General features: G+C 37.7%; 1 protein-coding gene across 1 annotated transcript; it reads left to right on the top strand.

The window, feature by feature from the left end:
- The first annotated feature begins 1,519 nt into the window (after positions 1-1,519).
- On the top strand, positions 1,520-12,936 carry TNFSF13B (TNF superfamily member 13b). Its single transcript, XM_041468507.1, has 6 exons — positions 1,520-1,929; positions 2,013-2,118; positions 9,900-9,956; positions 10,314-10,426; positions 10,523-10,673; positions 12,364-12,936. Exons 1-6 carry the CDS (start codon positions 1,603-1,605, stop codon positions 12,474-12,476), a joined length of 867 nt encoding a protein of 288 aa, XP_041324441.1. The 5' UTR covers positions 1,520-1,602; the 3' UTR covers positions 12,477-12,936.
- Positions 12,937-21,485: the final 8,549 nt, after the last annotated feature.

Below are 21,485 nucleotides of genomic sequence, written 5' to 3'. Positions count from 1 at the left end.
GCTTCTAGGCACAAGATACAGGATATATATTTTTTCCTTTGCATTTAGGGACAGATTTACTTATCAGCGCAGGATGTGTGTGGTTGGTAGAGGTGGCAAAATAAAGAAAAGAGCACCTTGCATCACAACGGAAGATGATAAAGCTTATAATCACACTAAATTTCTCTTAGCCTTAAGAAACAGAAGAGGGAGAGGCTACGGAAGTTGTTACTCTATTGTTCCTTCTTCCTTCTCCTTCCCAACAGATTGACTTGATCTGAGCTTCTCTGGTAGGTGTTGTCATCAGGATTTATTACACAGTGTTTGGACTGACTTGTAAAAGTTTTCTCTTTTGCAAAGATAGAGTTTACATACATGGTAAGAGGGGTTGACCCTTTGAGTTTAGCCATAATTGTGATACTGTTTATCATTTTTCTTCTGCCCCAGACCACAGGAACTTTTAACAAAGGGGTAAAAGTTGAATTTTTGTGTGAGAAGATAGTAAAAAAAATCACATGAACATATGTGGGATGTCTAGGTATCCTTGCTGTTGCAGAGAAGAAAGAAATTCCTAACATAGAGTTTTAAGATGAAAAGACTTATGAAATCTTAAAATATTATCTTAAACCAGACACTCAGGATTCACCTGAGTGTTGTCAGCATGCATGTAAAGTGTTCAGTTGTCTTTAATTTTAAATTCTCTAAATAAATATTTGCCCTTTCACCCTGTTCTTATTTCCCCCTCTCTCATTCTTCTCCATCTCCTAGTTTTCACCTCTTGTAGTTCCACCCTGCAAAATTCCCTCTCTGTGCTTCGTGTTCCCTTTTGCATTAATGCAGACTTTGAAATTCTTTAGAGAGACTGTATTTATTAGGAAAGTTTAATAAAAGGGCATCCCTTTTCAAGTTAGTTTCATGAACTGAACTGAAGGATTAGTGTCTTCATACAACTGAGAAACCTGTAATTTGTGACTCATACCTGGGAATGTTTTTCACTACTGTTTTTAGAAAAGGAAAAAAAATTATTTTGAATAATTTGTCTCCTCTGTAGGCATATTGGCACTTTAGATATGAATATAAACATGTTAATATAAATAATATAATGTATATACAGAGTACATCTATATGCGTTTACACACACAGAGGTACATACCTGTCATACGCGTATGTGTTTTAAGTACCACTGGATGAAATTCTGCCAGGAAACTTTACACGGTTTCTGCCAGGAAACTTTACACAGTTTCTGCACTTCTAAATAAGTCTCAAAATCATGGGTGGCACTGCCTGTGCCTGAATTTAAAGATTATGGGAAATGGCTATAGCAAGCTGCCACATAAATAACTAGTGGAAAGTGAAAGGAGGAAGGTAGCTTGTGAGAAAGTATTAGTTTCCAAAATGCAGCACAGAGAGGTGGAAACAAAGGGAAGACAGAATCTTAGATGTTCACTCTGTACATTAAGTCTAATGGTGCTATCAACAGCTTCATATGACAGGAAATGATCTGGGCGTTTTGTTCACTTATTCTGGATGCCCTTAGTTTCAGAGAGCAACTGGTAACATGGATTGCACCTCGGAAGGGGACAGCTGAACTCTCCCTCTGGCTTTAGTAAGGAAAGAGCAGCGATGAAATCCGTGGACTGTGTGCACGTCATCCAACAGAAGGATACCGCCTCCTCTCCCTCTGCCCCCCCTGGTGCTGTTTCAGGCGCCACGGGACTTTTTCCTGTCACATTCCTGTGGCTTGCAATGCTCCTGTCCTCTTGTCTTGCAGCAGTGTCTCTTTACCATGTTATCATCCTGAAAACAGAACTAGAAGCTCTGCGCAGCGAGCTGATCTACAGCATCCAGGCAAGGTCTCCGCTAGACCAACCACTCGTGTCCCCCGATGAAAACAAAGCAGGTAGCCCTGTTTCTTCCTTCCTGCAAGTGTCTGCAGCTGGCTCCAGGCAGGTAAGCTGGAGGGATGGGCTTTGACTTGCAGGACATGGACCAATGTGGGGCTGCTCTCACTGACTGTTGCTTCTCCTTGTTAGGAGAGCAGGCTTGCTGGTGCTGGCACAGCTGAGAGCTTCCAAAAGGAAATCTGGAACGGGAGTAGAAACAGGGGCAGGAGGTCTGTTGTCAACACAGAAGAAAAAGGTAAATACCAGCTGATGAAGTGGGCTGGGATGCTGTTGTTGGATACTGTCTGGAGAAAAGCAGGAGTGTCTGATTTGTGTTTTGTTTCTCCTATCAGTTGATCCGTGCTCCCAGAGCCCATTCTGGTTTTCAAAATTATTGGTGGATGAATGGTGTTAACCACAAGCATATTCTCTTAAAGGACAGAATATTAAATTACAGAATGTTTTGGTTTTGAAGGGATCTTTAAAGACCATGTAGTCCAACCACACTGCCATGAATAGGGACATGTTTTTTAAGGTACCAGATATTTATGCTATCTGCAGGTTAAACTTTGAATGTTAGATCCCAAATCTGCATGATGTGTTACAGTTGAAAAAGACAACTTCAAATTATCCAGATTTTTAACTGTTCAATTCTCTCTGATCAAAGTAGGGAGGAAAATCTATTAATAAAAATGCCAATTCACTTTTCTGGGAAACATGCTCACCCAAAAAGAGAGAAGTAATGAGAACTTTAGGGAAATAGGAGCTTTTAAGTAGAAAGGCTGGCTTGTACCTGACAAAAGAGGCAGACTACAAGGAATTCAGAAGTTTAGCATAATTTCTACATTAAAACAACCTATCAATAAATTGTAAAATTAATAAAGGAATGTCTATCCAGTAAGATTACTTTGGTCATGTTTCTCCTTTTTAAAATGTTCTGCAAAGAGCACTGAAGACCGTGCTCCATAAAAGACCTCTGATATGTATTATAGAGTAATGGGATACATTTTTTTCCTTTGGGGATGAGACGCCTATATTTCATTATTTTTTCCAAACACAATGAGGTCTTCTAAGATGAAATGCAGAATTGTATTATACCAGTTTGCACACATGCTCTAATTGCACTGAGTAACTAAAACATTCCTGATTTTGCTAAATCAGTTCACTCTTCTTATGTATACTTTTATATTATTTTAACTGATATCTTAAACAATCTAGAGAAGTTTAAATGGAGCAAATTATAGGTAAAGACTAAATTAAGCTTTGCATAAAATGTGTTTCTCAGTGAGCAACTAACATGAAATGTATTTCACTTGAGCTTCAGTAAGCTAAATGAAATTAAAGTTCTAGAGTATAATCACTCCACTTACTTCCAATATCCAAAAAATCAATTAATTTAGGACATCACGTAAAATTCAGAGGTTTATACCAGATTTATTCTATTTCATTAGTAGTCTTTGATTCAAGATCTTGGCTAAGAAAGATTTCGCAAACAGGACTGAGGTCATGATTGCTTAAATTCTGTTTCTTGTAGCCTGTTTCCTTCCACAAGAACCACAGAGCTCCCCTTCCCTCCCCACCCTAGGAACTCCCAAATAAAAATAAGTGATCTGAAGTACCAATATCATAAAAAATAAGGAGATGTCTTTTTTTAAATGAACATTAGAGCATCAATACTCTGCAAGTGATCCAGTTTCCTTTACAATAGCTTTCATCTTCAGTCTTACTGCTATTTGAGGCAAGCCGGATTTGGGACTCCTCAGCTGTACTTCTGAGTAGACTTTTGATTCTTCTCATCAGGTAGCCACCTCTGATTATACGTGTTTACCTGTAACACATAAAATTTCAATTAAGCTACTTATTTCTGTAAACTTTTTTTTAAGGTACAGCTGGCTATAAAGTTGTTTAGGATGGATGAAAGAAAACACAGAATATGAACATTCATTTTAAAGGGAAAAACTACATAAGTTGACCTATCACAAAAATGTTTTCTAACATGAACCTCATATTTTTGTATAAAAAAAAAGAATAAAGTCAATTGCAAATCTTGCATTTATATCAAAGGTTATCTGTTAGAATTAGCTTTCTACCTGCTGTAATTTCAAAAAATTTAGCTTTTCAGAGTTCAGTTATATATTATATTCATATTATGTTTTCTCAGATCAGAATTCACTGATGATCATGAACCCACTAGTCAATGTTAAATTTTGTTTTAGCAGAATCAGTTAAATAGAAGAGCATGGTGTTGTTCATGGTGCTGAATCCAGTCTACTACTTCATAATGTACGCAGAATTACAGACCCTTCATTTTGATCTTTTGACATTTATATCTGGGTTCCAGAATCCCATCAGTCTCCAAATTGTCCTGCAGATGTGTGGCACTCATGCTGTTATAATGCCAAATAAATCAGGATTTTGAGTGAGGTGCCTGTTCTTGCTCTACTTCTGTTTGCTTCAGCAAGGTCCCAAAGTAGAGTTTGATTTCATAGTTAATTGCTGACCCATCATGTTGCTTTTATATGGCTGAATTCCTTAGAAAGTTAATATTTGGAAATGTCACTGGTATCTAATTGCTTCTCTTGTGCTTCAACAGAATGCAGAAGTAAAATATAGAATTAATATCTTGTTTATAAATAAAGTTATTGTTCAGTTCTGGGGTTTTTAGACTTCAACCATCAAATTCCAGGAATGGATGTCCCATCATTCTTTTTTTAGACCCACTACAGCCTTTCTTAAGCATACTGAATTTTCATTTTAATGCATACAAGTGGCCAAAAATAAGCATTTTAATTAAAAGGGCAATTGAACGGAAGTGGATTTAACACATTGTTTCTTTTTTTATGGCGTATACATTTGTCTGTGCAAATGCATAAAACTATTAGTCATCAGTAGTTAAACACTTCTTGTCTTGCAAAAATTTCCAGCTTGGGTAGGATGAAGAGAAGTGTTTCAAGCATCAATTCCAAATAAAGCAGCACAGTCAGCAGTCAGAACCAGAGTTCTTGATGCAGTGAGTAGGAGGTAATGGGTGATTTTGAAACGTATGCTTCTGGCAAATGTCATTTAGGGACATGTTACAACAGATGCACTTTTTCTTTTTGTCTTTCTCTTTACAAATTTCAGCTGTGGAGGAAAATTGGTGCACAACAAAAGACCTCTCCTGAATTTTGTATTCTATTCACAGTTATTTATTGCGTTGCCTGTGTGTTTCTTCCTAAGCTGCATGTGCACTTGAGCCTAGGAACAAGATTTAGGTCCCATTGCCTAAGCCAAAGTATGAACATCAGGTATCATTTCCACACTGTCTCAGTGCCTCATTCTGATCATTATTGTGGGATTCTGATTCCCATGACCTAGGGAGGTTGAAATCAGACCTTCTCTAAACACAAATGCTGGGATCAGACTGGAGCCCCCATGGACTACATTTGTTTCTGTGTACTGCATGTATGAAGGAGCTGAGGAGCTATTCTATGTAATTCCACAAATCAATGAGGCAGGGTAACCTGGCATGTGATTTGGCAGTTCGTTTTTTTACTAATAATTTTCAGGTTCTACTCCAATAGCAGTTGTGTCCATGAGAAGTAACTATTACCTTCCAAGCATGGTGTCAGAATTTTGCCGTTGCTCTTGATAAAATTGCTGCACTGGAAAACTGGTACATTTCATTTGTTGGTTGGAAGTGTTTTGACTGTGTATGTTGATACTTTAGATATCCATGACAGAGGGATAGCAAGAGGTTTTACAAGTGGTACTTGACTTCAGTGATCTTTGAATTGAGATATAAGCTTTTTTTACTAGCTTAAACAAATGCCACATATAAAATTCTCTTACCAAATATTCACAATACTTCATATTTTATCGTTTGAAGAGGTCAAATATGAAATAAAAATTCAAATCAAATTAAAAAGGAAAAAGAAAGGCATACTTCTTGAAAATATATGTTATCCTTATTTTTTTCTGCTGACAACAGTCTAACTCAAAAGGAAATAGACCCTTCTATGCAAAAGGATAGAAAATTACTTGATGCAATTCCTGCAACTTTACATGAAGAATTTCACTGAATGAATGAGTGAATAAATCAGTGCTGTGTATTATGCAGAACACTGTACAGTCAAAAAGACACCAAATAGGCTCTAAGTTTTAAACCCAGCATTCTGCTATGTACTGTATAATAGAAGTCTTAATTCCTAGTAAACAACTCCCTTGTTTTTCTAAATGTAACATGTTATTGGCAATTCTGTGAAGGTTGAAATAATGCTACTAATTCTTTGAAGATGTTTGTTAGATCTTAGTCATACAAGCAACTGTGATCAAGGCATTTTAGTGCAGGGACAGACTGAATCCATAATTAATGCCATATAAAGACATCTATATTAAAAAACACCAGATTAACCAGTTGTCCTGGTTTCTGCTGTGATAGAGTTAATGAAAACCAGTTTATAAAAATGCACAAGCAAAAACTAGAAGAAGATCTGTTGGGATAGAAATCAAGAAGTAGAGGGAAGAAAAACTGCAAATGCTTCAAGAAAATGCTTGTCATTTATAAATTAAATTTTCTGGTGTTTAAATGTGCTTTGGGAAACCTACAGAGAACAGATCTAGACAAAAAAGGAACCTATATAAGGAGGTCTGAGTTTGGTTTTGTTTTTCTTCAAGGTTAGGGTTTTTCCTAGGTTTTATTTCAGCAAAAATGAGGACAGATGTCTCAGACCTCAGATATCAAAACTTTAAATTTTAGACATGAGCTCACAAATATTAAACTTGAAATTTTATTTGGATGGATCACTAAGTGAGATTGCAAAATACTAAAATTATTGTGCAATTAAAAAAATAACAAAGTCTGCATGGGAGGGAAAATTTTATTTTACCAATATAACTTCTTAAATCATGGAGATATGCAGAAATCTAGATTGCTGTCCTTCAGCAAAAGATAGTAGGGTTTTTTTTTTAATTGTGACTACGTTGCTCAACCAGTAGACAACACATCATTGCATGTGCTGGCTGTGGTTTATAAAGGCATCTGGACTGACTAAGATCTTCAGAATTGGGTCTTCTGTCCATGGAATAAGACAAACTCCAAAATGAACTTCTGCCAACAGACAACCTGCAGAGTAATTAAAATCAGCTGAGAAAAAGAATGTTCATCAAAGCAAAGCTATTATATAAAGTCACAAGAGGATGGGGCATGCTTTGTCATTCTGGATGCACTTTTATACAGATAGATCTCATGGTGACACTCAGTCTGGACATTTTTACACATTTTCAATATGTATTGCATTAATCCTGTATTTTGCTTTCATTATTAATCAAAAATCATTTAGACTACAAAGATGTTGCACAGGTTTGACTTACACTGGGCTAAAAGACATTAAATAGCAACTATTCAATGTGTGTTTTGTAATACATGTATTCTTCACATTGTACTTAAGATTTGGGTACCTCTTAGAATAGAATTGCTGGTGTTTTTTAATCACATTTACTTTTTACTAAAAATTCCTGTTGATTAACCCAGAAAATGTACTTTGTATATCCATATCTTCTCCTTCTTAGTAGTAGTGTTTACTTGAAATTTTTTTCAATGAATTACTTAATTTTAAACATGTAAATAGTTCCACTGAAGTCAAAGTACTTGTATATACTGGAAATAGTTATGTGTCAGCTTCGGCTTCTGAACATATTTTTGAAGCACGTTGTTGTTCAATCCTTCAAGCACATTTTTAGATATTGTCTTTTGTATATTTAGGCAAAATGGCCACTGTGCTGGCTTCTATTGTCCTATGAAGGACACTATTTTATGCATTTTCTCCAAAAACGAGCTTACTATATTCTGTGGAAGCTTGTTCCTGTCTGCATATATTAAAAGAAAAGAGACAGACTTTTTTTTAGAGATTAAGTGCAGATCTGATGTCTGTAGAATGAAGTAGAGTTGGTATGTTTTTTTGAAAAGATGAAGATGATCTCAAACTGTACTGATCTTTCAGATTTTAATTACTGTGAGCAGTTCTCAGCAATGCTGACTAGAATTTCAGTGCTGCAACCAGCTGAAACAGAAATCCACACATGCAAACTGAGAATTAAGACAGTTTGAAGAATGGCCACCAAGTTTGCAGAGCGACTTTAACAAGAATTGCTAAAGTAGGCATAGCTTTCACTGCTTGTAGACACTGCTCAGTGGCACGCAGCTGGATAGCAGCTGGTTAGTGGGTGTCATCACAAATCTTCTCGTTTGGTTAGTGAAAAATCTGGTGCCCACGTTAGTGAGCTCCTTTAAAAGCAAGAATTAAAATTTTGGTTTAGATTACTGAAGTACTAGGTGACCACCAAATTTCATTCACTAGGAAGGCATTTTGTTCCAAAATGAATTAATAACTTGTGAAATTATTTGCCTGATGTGCTGTGTTTTTTGTCTCCATAAAGTCACATTTTAGTTCTATTTAGAAGTTTATTTTCCAGAAAATCATTTTGCTCCCAAGTGTGATAGAAAATTGAATGAAGTATAATACCTTTATTAATTTTGTGTTGGCTTGAGGTTTTTTATTTCTTGCCAGAAGGTAGATAATTCAGATGCCTTTAAATTCGTAGTTTGAAAAATCTATAAATTGTAGCACATTATTGATGTGTGATGTGATAAGACTCAAGGACACATTTCAGTGTAGGAGACAGGAGTTTGGATGATAGAATTCCTATTACCATGAGGGCTTGCAGGTTGTGTGATCATTCTGGAATTGGTGTATTCCCAGATGTGCACTTGAATCCTTGAGTGCTGCCAGTTTGCACTGCTGAGTGCTAGTGAGCATCCAGCCCTCTTCTGCTGTTTTCAAGAAAGACCCCTTAAAAAGGAGACTTAGAAACATAAAAATACTTCTTTCCACCCAAATGCTCTGGCTACCTGCTGTGCAGAAAGAGGTTTGTGCCACTGGACCCTTTGTTGCACTTGGGTACCACTGACAGATGCAGAAACAGGATCCCACATATCCATGGCATTCCCCATTATAGCCAAATCTGTGTGGCCAAATCTGATCCACAGCCTTCTTGTCTGAAAAGTGGTAAACAAAATGGAGCAATCCATGGCAGAATTTTCTTCTCTTGACTCTTAATAAATTAATTTGGTCTCTGTCATGTGCAGTAAGTATTACTACTCTGTTTTCCATCCTTCAAAGTGGCATGAGAACCAGATGTTTTGATTAAAATCTGCTCCAAGCAAATGCAGCTATTTTTTTTCCTTTTTTCCTGTTGCCTGACACATGCTTAGCAGGTTTTTTTTTACAAGATCTTTGTTTCACTTGCAAATCTATATTTTAACATTCTGAACATTCAGTATTTTTTTCTGAACAAATACCTAATTTCTCATTAGTGTCACCAATCTCTACAATTTTGAGCAACACATTTTGACAGATACCAAGCTATTTGTTATGTGTGCATTAATTTGCTAAGGGTGCATTAATTTGCTAACTCTATTTTCCCTCTTAGTATAGGTTGATCTAGGGTAGGTATCTGAAAAATATTGAAAGTACATGTATATTGACTTTGAGAATTTATTATGAAAGTATGTATGACTAATATTTTACAGCAACTATAAATGGAAAGTAATTTCTCTAAACAATAGGTCAAAGATAGTTATAAAATCTGCTATCTATAATAGTTGGTGGGGTTGGGGCTTTCTTCAAGTTCTTGTTTAGAAAATTAAAAATCTTATTTGACCTAATGATTTCTAGATCATTTGACTTACTGCTACATAGTTATATAAGGGCCAGATTTGAAAACAAGCAAGTGTTTCTTGTGCTGCTACCTGAGACCTCCCACTTAGCTCCACGATCTCTGAAAGTCATCTAGTGTGTGTTGTGACAGGAATTTTCATTTTGTACATTTGAGTAAAACCTGCGTTAAAACTAATATGTTCTGGTTTAAAATGAGTGGTGAGACTGAGAACTTCTTCCATGTCCTTTTTTTTTTTTTTTTTTCCCTTAAAGTAGTTTCATAAATTTATTCTATTACTGATTTATGTTTCTTTAATTTCAAAATACTTTCACTTTGCAGTGCTGCAGGCCTGCTTGCAACTGATTGCTGACAGCAAAAGTGATATCCAACAGAAAGGTAAGAATATGTGCCATGATTTATAGTTAACTATTCCATGGGATAACTGTTTCAACAAATTTTACCTAACTTCAAAGCAGTAACTGAGTTTTAACAGCAAATTTAAAAACAAAATAAATACATAATTTTTTAAAAAACCCAACAACTACAAAGAAAAACATCAAAAAACAACAAGGAGATCCCTGCATCTGGAAGGTCCCTGTATCTGGATGGCTCTTGCAAATATCATCTTTCCAGTGGGGGAATCCACCTAGGGAGACTGGAAGTTCTATCTAGAAGTCAGCCTTTGTTATTTTTCAGCAGGGGAAAATGAAGAGCATAACCTTTCTGATCACCCAAAATTATTTTGTCTTTTAGATGATTCAAGCATTGTCCCTTGGCTCCTGAGCTTTAAACGTGGAACAGCTCTGGAAGAGCAAGGAAATAAAATAGTGATCAAAGAAACAGGTTATTTTTTCATATATGGCCAGGTGAGAAAGCTCAATTCACTTCAGCATCTGACATTTGTAAGGATTTTTAATACCTCCATACAATAAGTTTAGAGTTTTCACCTCTTCTTTCTGTAGGTTTTATATACAGATACAACATTTGCTATGGGACACCTAATACAGAGGAAGAAGGCTCATGTGTTTGGTGATGATCTCAGCTTGGTGACATTGTTTCGCTGCATCCAAAATATGCCACAGTCTTATCCAAATAATTCTTGCTATACTGCTGGTAAATATCTGCATTTTCCTTTTCTTTGTTTGCAAACAAGCTGTATCAAATAGAATCTGTTGTGCTGGGCAATTGTGTTGTAGCAGTCATAAAGAACAGGGTGTGCATTCATGGATCTGGCTAACTGAAAAATTACAGAATGCTTTCAGAAAATACAGTTTTATATGAAGTATCAGCAGTTGGAGATTATGCATCTAGCTTCGTGATCCAAACAATTTTGCTCTCTCCATTGACTTTATAATGTGGTTAGACATTTTGGTGCTTTCAGTTAGATGTCTGAGGCAGGCAAGAGGAATCCCTACTGTCCTCATTGAAGAACTCAGTTTAACTCAGGAGTTGAATTCCCCATTTAGTCATCCCAAGAAAATATTAAAGTGCTATATTCTCCTTTGAAATGTCATGTATGGATGTTAGCCATTTTAGCAAGTATTGACTTGCATACCTTACTGTGATATTTCTACTTCCTTATAAAGGCTACTGGATTTTTAGTCTTTGGTTTGATGAAAAACAGTTAATTCCTATAAGGGGGTCTTTATGACTGCACAAATTAGAAACACCACAAGAAAGGTCAATTAAAATACTTAATGCAAGTCCAGAAAGCTCAATGATCAGTATATGTGTATATTCCTGCAGTAACATTTAAAGGAATTATTGTCAAGGCCTATAAAACCCCATATATCATCTCTTAACTGTCTGTCTTTCCACCTTAATGGTGGATTTGAGGGTTTTCTCTTTAGTTATTTTCCAGCAAGATTTTTTTTCAGTGCCTTATGAAAAAGTGGGTGACACTTAGGGATGGAGTTGACTGTCAGCAAGTAATTACATTAAACAAATGGGATGTGGCAGGCATCTGGTTTTTTCCCCAATAAAAAAAAAATCCAGCTAACTAACTAACTAACTAGATATTTTGACCTGTCAATTGAGGCTGTCCAAACATTTCCTTTGAATTTTTGCCCCTTCAGTCTCACATTCTGGCAACATAACTACCTTCAATATCATCTATATTCTGATTTTACCTTTGTATTACTGCTCCCCTTTCCTAACTAGGATCTCTGTCTTGCCACTTCATGATTCCTGCTTCCCAAATTCCCACTGTTCTGTTTTCACCTGGACAAAAGAGTTCTGACTGCTCTCTCTCATGCTGTTGGGCTGTGTCACAGCAGATATTAGATGTGTTCTCAGCTCAGCAGCTGCAGCTTGAAGGCGACATGCTCTTGGTTCTCATATCAGCTGATGTGTGTCTGGCAGGAGGCAAACTTTTGTGCTCTGCAATTGCAGTGGATCAGCTGATGTGTGGTAACTTCATTAGGTTGGTAAAGCTCATGAGACCTTCTCCAGAAGTGTGGGAACAGAGTAGTCTGGGGCCAGTAATACCAAATGCTGATTTTGACCATCTCATCACCGTAACATGAGGAACCTGGGTACACCGCTGTTAGAAACTTTTGCTGTGTTTGCTGAACTGTGCTATGCCGAGTGCAGTGTGGAAATTAAGTCCATCTTCACAGAGGATGTTAAGTGTCAGCTTTGGATAGGCTGTAAACTCTAAGATGATACCTAAAGATAAAAACATTCATCACAAGTAAGAGACCATGCTTACATTTGAAAGATGACACATAATGACTTTTGAGTACCATTTATAAAGTACTTCACTTGAGATATTAACTTAAAAATATTCCAAATCTTTTGCCAGGCATTGCAAAATTAGAAGAAGGAGATGAACTTCAACTTACAATACCACGGAGAAGGGCTAAAATATCCTTGGATGGAGATGGTACTTTTTTTGGTGCAGTAAGACTCTTCTGAAGCCCTTCATTTCTGTTTTTATGCTTAATGCCTTTTTCTTCTCTACCTATGCCTTTGTCAGAAAAAATATTAAATTGTAATAAAGCTGCCAATTCAGCCTCTCCCAATTCACCACAGGCTTCTAAGAATTTTCTTCACTTTAATATGCAAACCCAAAACAGGAAACATACCAGACATACTTGTGATATAACCACCATGTGATTGCCAGAAAGCCAATTTATTTTAGACAATGGGACACTCTAGATAACAACTATAAAGCAATGAGGTTTTGGCTTTGAAACAACTTGTTATCCATATGGTAAACCAAAGGAGGAGTTGACCAAAAATAACAGCATGACGAGGACCACAGACTCATCATTTGGACACAGATAACCAAATTGTTATCCATTGAAAAGGAAATTTAAAATAAAAGTGTATCCTAGATTTGCATTATTTCATCAGTAAAGTATTTAATATACAAAGTGTGGAGAAAAAAACATCAAACAGTAGATTCCTCACCACAAAATGAAATTGTTAGTTATTGTGTTCTAAGTTTTGGTTTTGTTTTTTTTCTTTCCCCAGAGATACAGGGGAAGGAAAAATTCTAAATGTCTGGGATAATGAAAACAAATATACAGAATTGTAGCCACTGCCTTGCTTCTTCCCTGTGAACAAAACGTGAATAAATTACTACAATCTCTTAGCATTTACTAATTAGAATTAATTTTACTGGAAAAAGGACATGTAAAACACTTCAACAGCTCAATCTTCAAAGCATTGCTACTTGTCAAGGAATATGTGTGCACTTCTATGTAAGCAAGGCTGGCACAGGAAGAAACATGCTGAGATTAGACACAATACTATGGTTGGAATTGGATTTCTGTCTCCATTATTTCTGCAGTCATATATAGATGTGTGTATATATATACAGTATGTAGACATATCTGTGTATACTTGAGTGTATGTATATACACATAGGTCTTGGGCATTTAGGAATAGAATTTTATCTTCTTTTGAACAGTTCATCCAATGGAAATACTTCACACTTTTTTTTTTTAAATATATATTTCCCTTTCTTCTTGCCATGATCCATTCTATGGAATACAGTAAAAAGAAAAATCCAATAGACCTGGAACCAGCCATTCAACTAAGAAAATACACTTGTATCTCAGAGGCTTTTTCGTGGTTTTGAATATAACACTTAACCCTGTTTTACAAAAATATTCACATCTGTAGAAAGAATAAACAGACGTCCTTTTTCCTTTTCTGTTGTCTGGCTGCTTTGTTCAGTAGGTAGTATTTATGCCTTTTTTATCCCAAATATTTTATGGTCAAAGGAGCTATTCTACTTTTTCCCCTGCTCTTAAAGAAGCATTGAAGTGCTATAGGAATAGATAAAAAGTAAAACCCCAAGTAATTAATTGTACTTTATTTGAAAAACATTTTTAGGACCTGAGAATTGTGTTATATAAACTTACTTAGTAAAGAAAAGATGCTCTGCATATTGCAGTTTCCTTGTCTGTTGTTATGAATTGTGATCTGATTGATTTCTCGTGGTGATAGATAATAAATAAAAGAGATTTGGAGCTCAGAATTATAAAGCATGGTAAACAAATGAAACAATTATTTTTTCTTCTCTGGGCTTCAGGAAGACATTTCAGCAATAAGCTTATGTGTATTGGATTTTTACACTGGGATTTTTATGAGGCTTAACTACAGTTGCAAAATATCTGCAAGTCATCCTTTTTAAAAAATGTATTTATTTATTTATTTATGTGTTGTGGAGCTGAAGCTACAACTGCATTTTTTTTTTGTCTTTATTATTATTATTAAACTTTGATGTGCTGAATTTGCCAAAAAGGCATTTTTAAACCTATACAGGATCCCTCCATTTAACCAAGGTTGTATAATATGCATATAGTTAAAAAAAACTGTTAGCATGCAGTGAGTTGTTTGTTATTACTGAAGTACATAAATTATGCCCAGAATCTCTCATCAAAAGTTTGCTGATTTTATCATTGTCTGATTATAGGAAAAATTATGTTGTTACTGTTGCTTTCCCAGAGACTTGGTAGCTAAACTTGCAAATCTAACTTTTATTGTGTAAGCTTCCCCAGTGGTTTTGGTGGGCCTGTGTGTGCCTAGCTTAAGCCATTTCCCAGGCTGTATTTCTTCCTTCTGCTGCTGACAAATGTGCAAAGTGCAGACATTTGGAAAGGGTCTGGCGCATGATTTGGCTGGGAGGAAAACTTCTGTCTTCTGAAAGAAAAATTTTCAGAGGTGTTCCCTTCCTTAGAAGGTTGAAACTGAACTTCCATTTCTTCACAAAAAGCATGAAACACATTCATATTGTTCTGTGAACCACGAGAACTCCCACATGTGTGCAGAGTGCAAGTTGACAGACTGTTCAGATATTTCTACTGACAAGTCTGCCAATTTTGTTGCTGTTAGATTAGCTTTTTACTGGCTTAATGAGAAATCTTGTCTTTTCAAAATTAACCTGCTTCTGCACCAAGTTGAGTTTTAACAGATCAGCATTTTCTGATCAAAGCATAAAGAAAGAAAAGGAGAACAGTTAATCCCTGACGATTGTGCTAACAAGCTGGTGATACAGAAGGTAGCAAAGTGCATCCAGACCACCATCACACATATGCTTCAGTGAGTGGGAGTTAGTGAAGCATTCTGTATTTGGGAGATATTTAAATATAAGTGCGATAGGCAATAATTAGCATCTGGTTGGTTCATAGTATCTAGCTGGTACAATATTCTACATTTTTATCAAGGATATCTAACACTTAGGAGAGGTTTCTTCGAGCACAACAAACTTTGTGCATATTCTGGTTCTTTTTCACATGGTGTTAAGAAGCACTACGAGGGACTTTTTCTTTCCAGTACATTTAACAGAAAGTGTGAAGTTGCATCATTCTTTCCTTTTTAATAATGTGCAGTTGACAGATATATAGCTGCTTTGAATGTAATGTATTTGATGTAATGTGCATCTCATCTCTCTTATATGATGTGCAGTCACACACCCTGCCAACATACAGAGTATATTCATTATGTGACTCTCCTATATCTGACTGTTTCTCAAATTGCTCAGCATTTGCCAATTTAAGACTCATTTCAGAGGTCCTATAGTTTTGCCAAGCTAGTACTGCTGGAGCTGACAGTTTCTGTATCTCTGGTTTGTCTTAGGTTGAATTATCTTAGGTTGTCTTTAGCCCTCAAAGTTCTATTTTTCTAAAGATGAGGTTAGGAAAAATGCAATGAATGAAAAAATTCTTTAGAATTTATTTTAAAACTTTGGCTACCTTTTCTTTGGAAAGGCTTAGAGATTTTTGCTTTGAAAGAAGAAATCTGTGTAATGTGGAAGAATTGTTTGTAATGTGAGTTTTGCTTTATTTTAAAAAGAGTTTTCTTTCTTCCTTCCTCTCTTTCTTCTTTTATATGCTTTTGAACAATATTTTATGCTTTATTATGTTAAGCATATTCTATCTCTATGGAACTTTCAAAAAGAAGAAGAAAATGTTCCCAGCAGTTTTGTGTCTGGATTACATCAGTAAGGTCTAAGATTGTTTTTCAAGGTCATTCCAAACAGCAGTGAGAAGGAAGCCGATGCAAATACAGGGAAGAGAGAAGCTAAATATTTGACATAGAAAGACTCTTATGGAGTTTGCAGATTACATAGATCCCAGCAGTGATGGGGAAAACAAATTAGACTTGGATCTGGATGGCAGGAACAGGAGAGACCCTAGCTTGGATTTAATTGATTGATTTCTGGTTCACAAGCTCTCTTACTCATCGCTCACAACTTGTAACTCATGCACCTGTGAGCAAAACACGGCTGCTGGGGAGAGCTCTGGTTCTTCCTTCTCTGCCATGGCACAGGTGTCACACTGTGAGGCACGAAAGCCTCAGCAATCCAGCTGCTGCTGCAGCCACTTCAAAAACTGTTTGGGTAAGCTGACACCTTCCAACTTGGACATTTTATCTAGATTCCAGGAGTCGGCAGGTTTTGCCAGACAAACAGGCAGAGATGATGACTGCAGGGGACAGCAGGCTGCAGGTGACAATGGCTGCAGGTGGCAATGGCTGCATAAGGACCTTCAGTCTTTTCTGGCCACTGTGTCGAGCATACACGTTGCCTTTGCTTTGGCTGAACAGCACTGACCCCAGCATACATCAGGGAATAACACAGAGCATGAGCCATGTGTTAGCCAAAACCTGAGCAGGAAGTGAGTGAAAAGTCACACCACAGGGAGCGCAGGCAGCCACTGACGCAGGTTGTTCACAGATTTCCAGCACTTTTTTGGATAAATCCCTGAGCAACGTAGTCTGAATTCAGTGTTGATCCTTCTTTGAGCAGGATGAAGTACAGCCCTTCTAAATGATCCCTTTCCCCTGCCTGATTCTCTGATAAGACAGCAGGAGATGTGAGAGGCAGAGAAAGGACTGAAACTGGTGGGTCAGAAAAGGTCCTGCTGGGGAAGGAAGGGTGTTCATTTCCCAAGTGCTAATGAAACACAGGGTCCTCAGTGTGTGCTTCAACAGGATCAGCAAACATTTATGTGCTGAGCAAGGCAGGCTCCAGTTAAGCACAGCAAGCTGCTAGTAGTCATCAGGTACTGCATGACCTCAAACCTAAGAGTGTAAATTGAATCAAACCATGTAGCCAAGTAATAATCTTCATTCACTCGCTTGCAAGTTTCCTTTGACTTTTTTTTCCTGCCCGCCTCCCCAGTTCACTCAGTGGATAGAAGGAAGATACTTCATCCTGTGGAAAATAAGATATCGATGGAAAGTGTTTTAAACTGAAGGCCAGAAATATATCTCAGAAATGTTGAAAGGAAGTAGCAAATGAGGCAGAACATGCAAGAAGATAAATTAGTGTCCTGTTTAAATCAGAATTGCATTCTCTTTCTGTCAGTGAGAGCTGGCTGAAAAGTCGTGTTTACTTTCCACAGATGTTGCTTTTTTTTTCTTCTTTTAAGGGTAGATTTGTTTTCAGTTTTGACTTAAAACCACTTCTACTAAAACTGTTTTTGGCCAATCTACAGATCCTATCTTTAGTCCTGATAAATGTCAGTTATTCCAATGGCTGTGGGAAGTCCTGTATCACAACATGTACGTGAATTCTCCTGACTGTGCTTAGGGTACTTTGCTTCCCAAAGCTTCTGTGCCTAGGGAGGGGTCTTGATGAGCTCCTTTGAATCTAGAGACTTCCACTTTCAATTTTCCTGGGTCAGAAGCCAACAGCCCTTTTGGAAGTCTAAGCTCAGTTCCCCCCAGACATAATTTTCAGTTTCATAACAGTTTGTTCAGCCTGAAATATTTTAAGGAGAACATGCTGGGCTCTACAAACTGTGGTTTTGACAAAGCCCTGTTTTGTCAGAAAATTTCCAGCCTTTGCTGTAGAGTTCCTTAAACAAGATTTTTCACAGGTGGTCACTGAGTGAATGTTCCTCATTCTCCGTCTGACTGACTGATGCCCTTGTGGTCTCATTTGCAGAAGTGTTGAAACACACAGCTGCAACCGAAATTAGCAGGAGCATGCTTTGAATACATGGAGGGCTGTACATTTCTGCTAGAATCCTCCTGTGGAAATACTACAGCAACAAATATTCTGAAAAAGCCCCAGGGGAAATAAATTCTGATCTGGAGACAAACACAGAAGTGTGCAGTCAGCCAAGAGGCATGTTTTGGAAAAAGTGTGAGGAAAAGTTCTTAAATTGTTGCTTGGGTACTGGACATGGTGTGCATTGAATGTGATGGGGATCTTAATGGGAAGGATGATGTGAGAGTATAAAGTAACTTCTGCTACAGGTAGTAGAACTCAAACTACAAAGAAAACTTTGTCCCATCTTCACTATGAGCATTAATTTTGCATTGGAAGATTTAGTGGAGGTTGGAGACAGACTATCCAGGGATCTGTTTCTATTTACTCCACTAAAAAGGGAAGCTCAACCCCCCATCAACCTCATAGAAACTACTTCATGTAGCTGTGGAAGGGTTGGTGACAGTGCTACCTGTGCTTAGAAAGTGTTTGTCTCGACATTAAGGGAACTTGAAAACAGCCACTTCATAATTCCTGGCACCACTGGAGAGCAGACCTAGCATTTTTAAAGAGAGAAAAGTAAGGGGGAAAGTTTTGCCAGAGGACAGCAGATAAGCACTCTCTGGCGGCAAACTGCTGTCTCAGGATTTCTTACCTAGCTTTGTCTTCAGAACAGGAAAGTTACAAGGATGGCAGGGATCTGAAAAGCTAAATGAGTCTGTTTTGCAACAGACACTCTTGGGGTTTTTTTTCTTTCCTTCAAAGAGTAGATTTTCCATCTCCCCGCCAGCCCAAGAAGTGGATAATAAAAGCAAAGTGAGTGGATGGGGTGAAGTGCACGTCTGACGAGATGGTAAGTGGGAGAGGTAACAGAGATGTAGTTGTGTGGAAGGGGTGAGTGAAGATGAGACAACAGCAAGAAAACTGTCATTCTGCTGCTGCTGCTGCCTACATTCCCCCTGTGACTCCATTGCTCCATGCAACCTTTCTGTCCTGTGTTAGTCTGGCATTTAATCGCAACTGATCATTTTTTTGAGAGGAAGTTCATCATGGGTTGTACTTACATCTCTATCCAATTATCAGTTGCAAATACCAGCCAAATTTACCAGTGCTCAACCTGCAAAATAATACTGATGATGCTCTGTTGGGCTGCTCCACTGGAAGTGAGTCAAGGCTGATGCAAACAAGCAGAGCAGACTGATGAGAAATGAGGTTGAGTCTGACATTCTTTGTAAAAGGATGATGGTACACTTCCCTACCCCTTAGGCTGCCAGAAATACACCTTCCACCATCAGTGTATGCAATGAGCAGTGGAAACAGGAGAAGCACGTAGTCTGCTATTTTTTCCATCATTTATTTTATTTCTTTCTTTACTTGTTCTTTCCAAAATCCCTTTGTCCAGCTTTATTTATCTCTGTACTCTCTTGCATTTATCACTACTATACTTATGCCAAAAAAAAGTGGGGGGGTAGCGGGGGGGAGAAGATAATTTTACTGTCTCCATTGTTAGTTTTTGTTGGATAAGCTGGCACAGTCACCATCATCACCATCCCCACCCCCGGGAGAGCAGGAGCCCAGTGCAGCCCGTGGAGGCCAGCAGCGCACGCACCGAGCCGCAGCCACCGTCGCTCCCCATCCCTGCGCACGACACGCTGCTAAGGAAAATTCCTCTCCCTTTTAAACCCGGTGTAGTGTCACTTCTGGAACAAAAATCTTCTGGAGCACCAGTGCCAGTGAAGTAAGATTTTCTGCCAGATTCTATGATTAATTATGAGTTAATTCCATGAATAGCCATAGAATATCTTGAGTTCAAAGGGACTTAAAAGGATCATCAAAATCCAGCTCCAGATCCTGCCTCAGGACAGCCCCAAGAATCACACCAACACACATAAACATTTTAAGAATTTTGGTCACTTTACTAATTGGATTAGGCCCACCTTGTAATTAATTCTCTCTTCCATCTATTCACATATCTGAGTCCACACACTCTCAATGTATATGTATGATCAGTCTGCTATGAGACATTATAATTTAATCATCCACAATTTCCCACCATGAATGGATCCTCCTCTAACTTCTGAAGAGCAAAACACTTTTTTTTTTTTTCTTTTTTTTTTTTTTTTTCTTGCTAACCAGGTTGAAAAACAAGGGTGGAAAGAAGAATATTTTTTTCTGTAATTTAGAAGCCAATGCTTTGAGAAATTTTCTATAAATCCATTTCCTCACCTTGATTTAATAACATAGATGCAAGAAGAAAAAGAAGTCCTTGTACTGCCATAAGTATTTTAACTCTTTGAAGGCATTACTTGTGCCTGTAGCTATCTTCACATTTTACTAGTTTCTAATACACCTTTCATTTTAGCTGAAAACTTCTTTTCTGTTAAACTGGGAATAATGCAAACCTCATCCCTTTGATCCTGCTCTTTAATTCACAACTTTAGAGCTTATATGTTGTTTTAGTCTGCTCAAATACTTGCTTCTTTGGAGATGGTGATTGCTTATATACATTCATTAGTTCTCTTCACAAAGGAATTGTACTGAAACTGATCCCTCGGGATGCACAAACTTCTGGTCTGTGCAGAAGAGCCAGGCAGAATGGCAACATTACACACCATTGCAGCTGAGCAGTGCCTTATTGCACAATTTTGTTACTCTAATGGTTATGAATATAGGAGATCAGATTGGCTTTCTTTAAACACTCAGGAAAAAGTACTTCTGACTTAATGAAGACATCAGCATCTGCCATGAGGAGGCCTCCATGTTTTGAGGTAACTATCTGGTACCTGACCTTAGCCCACAGGCACTTCTGTGTCAGTTTGACTTTTACTTATGTAAATGATTCATGGCTGAGGTGAATCACACCAAAAATTACCTTTTTTTTTTCCTCTGTGACTAAAAGATACCCAAGTTAACACCTCACACAGTGTAGTTATCCAAATTTAGAATAAGCAGATAATGGCCTATAAAAACAAGTGAAAGAGGATAGTCTTCAGGGCATGATTTGTAACTTGGCATTTAAGGGGATAAACAGATCAAGAGCAGCCTGGCTGAGAAGGACTTGGAAGTGATGGTAGGTGAGAGGCTGGACTTGACCCATCACTATGGGATGGAACCAATTCACATACGGGGCCCTCAGTTCCCCTCAGAAGGGAGTCAGTGCTTATCTCAAGCTGAAACCTCTTTGATATTCACAGACTAGTCACCCCTACTGATGAAAGCCCAGAGCATGACACAGTTTCATTCCAAAACCTGGCCCACAGGAGAAGGAAGTGGTGTCCTGACCTGATTTCAGATAATAGCCTGGTGGTTAGTGCACTTGTTGAAGAAGTAGGGCACTGTCCTGAGCCTGGGAGGGGAATCAAATGTGTGCCTCAGGTCTCCTCTCTCATCACTCCTGCTCTGCAGAGCAAGCCTAAGACCGTCCCTCACAGCTGAAGGAAAGATTTAGCTGTGCATGTGAGGACAGAGGTTGCAAT

This window comes from Pyrgilauda ruficollis, unplaced genomic scaffold (genome assembly GCF_017590135.1).
Source record: "Pyrgilauda ruficollis isolate IOZ18807 unplaced genomic scaffold, ASM1759013v1 scaffold22, whole genome shotgun sequence".
NCBI classification, from domain to species: Eukaryota; Metazoa; Chordata; class Aves; order Passeriformes; family Passeridae; genus Pyrgilauda; species Pyrgilauda ruficollis.
Note: the sequence above shows the minus strand (reverse complement) of the source record. Positions and strands in the feature narration are given on the sequence as shown.

What these genes read in the sequence shown, in the direction of transcription:
- TNFSF13B (XM_041468507.1), top strand. Translation starts at nt 1,603, where the DNA reads ATGAAATCCGTGGACTGTGTGCACGTCATCCAACAGAAGGATACCGCC. An exon ending in AAGTGATATCCAACAGAAAG is followed by an intron (nt 9,957 to 10,313) that starts GTAAGAATATGT and finishes TTTGTCTTTTAG; the next exon opens with ATGATTCAAGCATTGTCCCT. An exon ending in TAATTCTTGCTATACTGCTG is followed by an intron (nt 10,674 to 12,363) that starts GTAAATATCTGC and finishes ATCTTTTGCCAG; the next exon opens with GCATTGCAAAATTAGAAGAA.